Source organism: Nanorana parkeri, unplaced genomic scaffold, assembly GCF_000935625.1.
Source record: "Nanorana parkeri isolate BGI_ZX_2015 unplaced genomic scaffold, ASM93562v1 scaffold3634, whole genome shotgun sequence".
NCBI classification, from domain to species: Eukaryota; Metazoa; Chordata; class Amphibia; order Anura; family Dicroglossidae; genus Nanorana; species Nanorana parkeri.
Window position 1 is genome coordinate 14886 of NW_017309902.1, and position 5574 is coordinate 20459.

The 5574-nt window shown below is 60.8% G+C and overlaps 1 protein-coding gene across 1 annotated transcript in view; it reads left to right on the forward strand.

The window, feature by feature from the left end:
* The window catches only part of LOC108803356 (brefeldin A-inhibited guanine nucleotide-exchange protein 2-like), a gene marked incomplete at its 5' end in the record, with an annotated part of 23404 nt that overhangs the window by 14822 nt on the left and 3008 nt on the right, over positions 1 to 5574 (forward strand). Inside the window, 6 exons of the mRNA XM_018575203.1 lie at positions 137 to 275; positions 970 to 1024; positions 1439 to 1544; positions 4537 to 4676; positions 5067 to 5235; positions 5396 to 5534. Of these exons, the coding sequence (XP_018430705.1) occupies positions 137 to 275; positions 970 to 1024; positions 1439 to 1544; positions 4537 to 4676; positions 5067 to 5235; positions 5396 to 5534 (748 nt within the window). The remainder of the gene's footprint in view (positions 1 to 136; positions 276 to 969; positions 1025 to 1438; positions 1545 to 4536; positions 4677 to 5066; positions 5236 to 5395; positions 5535 to 5574) is intronic.

Genomic DNA, 5574 nt, shown 5'->3' on the forward strand with positions numbered 1-5574 from the left:
CCCCCCCCGTACCAGTGAACCCCCCGTGGCATGCGTCTGCAAGCCTCGGACAAGTTGCGGGATCCGGAGAGTTTCCTGGAAGTAGAGATGATGATTTGTTGGTGTCGGGATATTAATTTGTCTCTTCCGGTTCCAGACAACGAGCAGCTGGCCCGATCCGGCACCAACTGTCTGGAGAACCTGGTGATCCTGAACGGGAAGAAGTTCTGTCCTGAGGTTTGGGAGCAGACGTGCTCCTGTATGCTGGACATCTTCCAGACCACCATCCCCAGTGCGTAAGTCACGCAGAGTTTATTATCGGCGGGTCTTCCAGGATGGAGCGTCCGGGGACACAGGAAGTCTTTTACCTTCGGGTGCTGCTGCCGCTTACTGGTGGATTGGACACTGGCAGTCCAGGATAACTCTCCTCCACCCAGCGTGCCTCAGTTTTGTGTCCTAGGAGCACGAACGTCTTTCTTCCCTCGGAGACTCTGCTCTGTGTTCCTGCCGGAGTTTTGTCTTCTCGGTTGCAGCTGTCCGGCCGCCCTCAGCCTATGGAGTGCCGTGTCCAGGCTTTGGGGACACAGAGCCAACTACGCTCTGCGTTTATGTCCATGCTCTCACTACTGCTTTGCTGCAAACCTGAGGCATGCTGGGAGTAGGAGGGGCTACCCTGGGCTGGCCTACAGTTTATTTTGATCTTGGCATTGTTCGGTCCTCCCGGTGGCGGTAATAGAACCCGAGGCTTAGACTTCCTGTCCTCTGGGTGGCGGTAATAGAACCCGAGGCTTAGACTTCCTGTCCTCCGCGTGGCGGTAATAGAACCCGAGGCTTAGACTCTTATAGGCCTCGGGCTCATCGTGGGGTGGAGCCCTGTACTCCATATCTTCTATGAGTGCTTTTCCTCCAGCCAATCGCAGCGCAGCAGATTCAGAGACGTGACAGGAAGTTGGTGTGCGTGTGTCTGACGCTTCCCCCTTTGTGTTTCAGGCTCCTGACATGGCGGCCGTCTCGCATGGAGGACGATTCATCGGACAGACGCTTTGTGAGTGTGTGGCAGGACTCTGCTCGGGGGTTAGGGTGTAGCACTGGGCGGGGGGACTCCGGTATGGGGCCCTGTACGTGGGGGGGCCACAGTCTGCTATTCCCGGCACACAACAAAGAAATGACACGTCTACATGCTACGCTCCGTGTATACGCCTCTATCACCGCAGCAGAGACAATGTCCCCGGGGAGGAATGGAGGCGGAGCTTCCGCTTCACCAGCGTTGGCTCATCAAAGTCACTCCATGAGCAGTTCAGGGAGTCGCATGTTTACCATCCCGGAGTTCCCCTTTAATATTCCAGACATGCGTGTAGATGAGGCCGTATTATCTGTATTCCGGCAGAGGGTCTGCCATGACACGGGGGTGGCATGTGACGTCCGGGGTCACCGCTATGTTCTTCCTGTTTCCCGGCAGGATCTGGATGTCGATCGGCAGTCAATGAGCAGCGTGGAGAGGAATGCGTCGGAGCGCGCGCACAGTCAGGCCTCCGAAGAGAACTGGAAGGGGAAGAGCAGTGAGCGTGAGTCCCGTGTCCCGTGTCCCTGTCCCCTCATACAAGGTGTCCCGTGTCCCTGTCCCCTCATACAAGGGGTCCCGTGTCCCTGTCCCCTCATACAAGGGGTCCCGTGTCCCTGTCCCCTCATACAAGGGGTCCCGTGTCCCTGTCCCCTCATACAAGGGGTCCCGTGTCCCTGTCCCCTCATACAAGGGGTCCCGTGTCCCTGTCCCCTCATACAAGGGGTCCCGTGTCCCTGTCCCCTCATACAAGGGGTCCCGTGTCCCTGTCCCCTCATACAAGGGGTCCCGTGTCCCTGTCCCCTCATACAAGGGGTCCCGTGTCCCTGTCCCCTCATACAAGGGGTCCCGTGTCCCTGTCCCCTCATACAAGGGGTCCCGTGTCCCTGTCCCCTCATACAAGGGGTCCCGTGTCCCTGTCCCCTCATACAAGGGGTCCCGTGTCCCTGTCCCCTCATACAAGGGGTCCCGTGTCCCTGTCCCCTCATACAAGGGGTCCCGTGTCCCTGTCCCCTCATACAAGGGGTCCCGTGTCCCTGTCCCCTCATACAAGGGGTCCCGTGTCCCTGTCCCCTCATACAAGGGGTCCCGTGTCCCTGTCCCCTCATACAAGGGGTCCCGTGTCCCTGTCCCCTCATACAAGGGGTCCCGTGTCCCTGTCCCCTCATACAAGGGGTCCCGTGTCCCTGTCCCCTCATACAAGGGGTCCCGTGTCCCTGTCCCCTCATACAAGGGGTCCCGTGTCCCTGTCCCCTCATACAAGGGGTCCCGTGTCCCTGTCCCCTCATACAAGGGGTCCCGTGTCCCTGTCCCCTCATACAAGGGGTCCCGTGTCCCTGTCCCCTCATACAAGGGGTCCCGTGTCCCTGTCCCCTCATACAAGGGGTCCCGTGTCCCTGTCCCCTCATACAAGGGGTCCCGTGTCCCTGTCCCCTCATACAAGGGGTCCCGTGTCCCTGTCCCCTCATACAAGGGGTCCCGTGTCCCTGTCCCCTCATACAAGGGGTCCCGTGTCCCTGTCCCCTCATACAAGGGGTCCCGTGTCCCTGTCCCCTCATACAAGGGGTCCCGTGTCCCTGTCCCCTCATACAAGGGGTCCCGTGTCCCTGTCCCCTCATACAAGGGGTCCCGTGTCCCTGTCCCCTCATACAAGGGGTCCCGTGTCCCTGTCCCCTCATACAAGGGGTCCCGTGTCCCTGTCCCCTCATACAAGGGGTCCCGTGTCCCTGTCCCCTCATACAAGGGGTCCCGTGTCCCTGTCCCCTCATACAAGGGGTCCCGTGTCCCTGTCCCCTCATACAAGGGGTCCCGTGTCCCTGTCCCCTCATACAAGGGGTCCCGTGTCCCTGTCCCCTCATACAAGGGGTCCCGTGTCCCTGTCCCCTCATACAAGGGGTCCCGTGTCCCTGTCCCCTCATACAAGGGGTCCCGTGTCCCTGTCCCCTCATACAAGGGGTCCCGTGTCCCTGTCCCCTCATACAAGGGGTCCCGTGTCCCTGTCCCCTCATACAAGGGGTCCCGTGTCCCTGTCCCCTCATACAAGGGGTCCCGTGTCCCTGTCCCCTCATACAAGGGGTCCCGTGTCCCTGTCCCCTCATACAAGGGGTCCCGTGTCCCTGTCCCCTCATACAAGGGGTCCCGTGTCCCTGTCCCCTCATACAAGGGGTCCCGTGTCCCTGTCCCCTCATACAAGGGGTCCCGTGTCCCTGTCCCCTCATACAAGGGGTCCCGTGTCCCTGTCCCCTCATACAAGGGGTCCCGTGTCCCTGTCCCCTCATACAAGGGGTCCCGTGTCCCTGTCCCCTCATACAAGGGGTCCCGTGTCCCTGTCCCCTCATACAAGGGGTCCCGTGTCCCTGTCCCCTCATACAAGGGGTCCCGTGTCCCTGTCCCCTCATACAAGGGGTCCCGTGTCCCTGTCCCCTCATACAAGGGGTCCCGTGTCCCTGTCCCCTCATACAAGGGGTCCCGTGTCCCTGTCCCCTCATACAAGGGGTCCCGTGTCCCTGTCCCCTCATACAAGGGGTCCCGTGTCCCTGTCCCCTCATACAAGGGGTCCCGTGTCCCTGTCCCCTCATACAAGGGGTCCCGTGTCCCTGTCCCCTCATACAAGGGGTCCCGTGTCCCTGTCCCCTCATACAAGGGGTCCCGTGTCCCTGTCCCCTCATACAAGGGGTCCCGTGTCCCTGTCCCCTCATACAAGGGGTCCCGTGTCCCTGTCCCCTCATACAAGGGGTCCCGTGTCCCTGTCCCCTCATACAAGGGGTCCCGTGTCCCTGTCCCCTCATACAAGGGGTCCCGTGTCCCTGTCCCCTCATACAAGGGGTCCCGTGTCCCTGTCCCCTCATACAAGGGGTCCCGTGTCCCTGTCCCCTCATACAAGGGGTCCCGTGTCCCTGTCCCCTCATACAAGGGGTCCCGTGTCCCTGTCCCCTCATACAAGGGGTCCCGTGTCCCTGTCCCCTCATACAAGGGGTCCCGTGTCCCTGTCCCCTCATACAAGGGGTCCCGTGTCCCTGTCCCCTCATACAAGGGGTCCCGTGTCCCTGTCCCCTCATACAAGGGGTCCCGTGTCCCTGTCCCCTCATACAAGGGGTCCCGTGTCCCTGTCCCCTCATACAAGGGGTCCCGTGTCCCTGTCCCCTCATACAAGGGGTCCCGTGTCCCTGTCCCCTCATACAAGGGGTCCCGTGTCCCTGTCCCCTCATACAAGGGGTCCCGTGTCCCTGTCCCCTCATACAAGGGGTCCCGTGTCCCTGTCCCCTCATACAAGGGGTCCCGTGTCCCTGTCCCCTCATACAAGGGGTCCCGTGTCCCTGTCCCCTCATACAAGGGGTCCCGTGTCCCTGTCCCCTCATACAAGGGGTCCCGTGTCCCTGTCCCCTCATACAAGGGGTCCCGTGTCCCTGTCCCCTCATACAAGGTGTCCCGTGTCCCCTCATACAAGGTGTCCCGCGTGTCCCCTCATACAAGGTGTCCCGTGTCTCCCCGCACAGGGCTGGCTGATCAGAGGCTCTTCGCCGGGCTCCTCATTAAGTGTGTGGTGCAGCTCGAGTTGATCCAAACCATCGATAACATCGTCTTCTTCCCGGCGACCAGCAAGAAGGAGGACGCCGAACATCTGGCCGCCGCGCAGGTAAGAGCGCCGCGTGTCCACAGAGCGTGTAATACACGTGTGTCTGCCTTCATCATCCGGGAAACCATGGCAACAGTACGGTCAATCCACATCTGTACTCAGGAGCTGGAGGGGGGACCCCAGGAACACCCAACCTGCATGTGATCACCATCATAGGGGGGGGGCACTTTAACACCCTCACCCCGATTCCTGCGCCCCCAGCTGGGGTTTTACACTTGCTGCAGCTTGCATGTCCAGAAGGGGGGGGCAGAGGGTGTTGCATGTAATGGGGTTGCAGGCTGGGAGGAGGGGCGGCACCTGGGACTCAGCGGGGGAGGTCAGCCTATGGGAGCAGTTGTAGGGAGCAGGAGCCCATCGGAGGATCCTGTAGCCCCCTGGCGGGACACACAGAGAGACGCGTTGGAGGCGGAGATTCACACGGAGGCGGAGGATCGGGGAATGTACAAGTTCATGTCCACGCCGCATCTCTTCAAGCTGCTGGACTGCCTGCAGGAGTCGCATTCCTTCGCCAAAGCGTTCAACTCCAACAACGAGCAGAGGACGGCGCTGTGGCGAGCGGGTGAGAATGGCATTGTGTGTCACCTCTGGAGGATGCCGGGGGTGAGAATGGCATTGTGTGTCGCCTCTGGAGGATGCCGGGGGCAGAATGGCATTGTGTGTCGCCTCTGGAGGATGCCGGGCGCTGGGAGTACTCACCGTGGATCTTTCTTCCTCCTCAGGCTTCAAAGGGAAATCCAAACCCAACCTCCTGAAGCAGGAGACCAGCAGCCTGGCGTGTTGTCTGCGCATCCTGTTCCGGATGTATACCGACCCCCAGCGCCGGGACTCCTGGGACGTGATAGAGCAACGACTCCTAACGTAAGACTCCACCCCTGTCTGTTCTAACCCTTCCCCCACC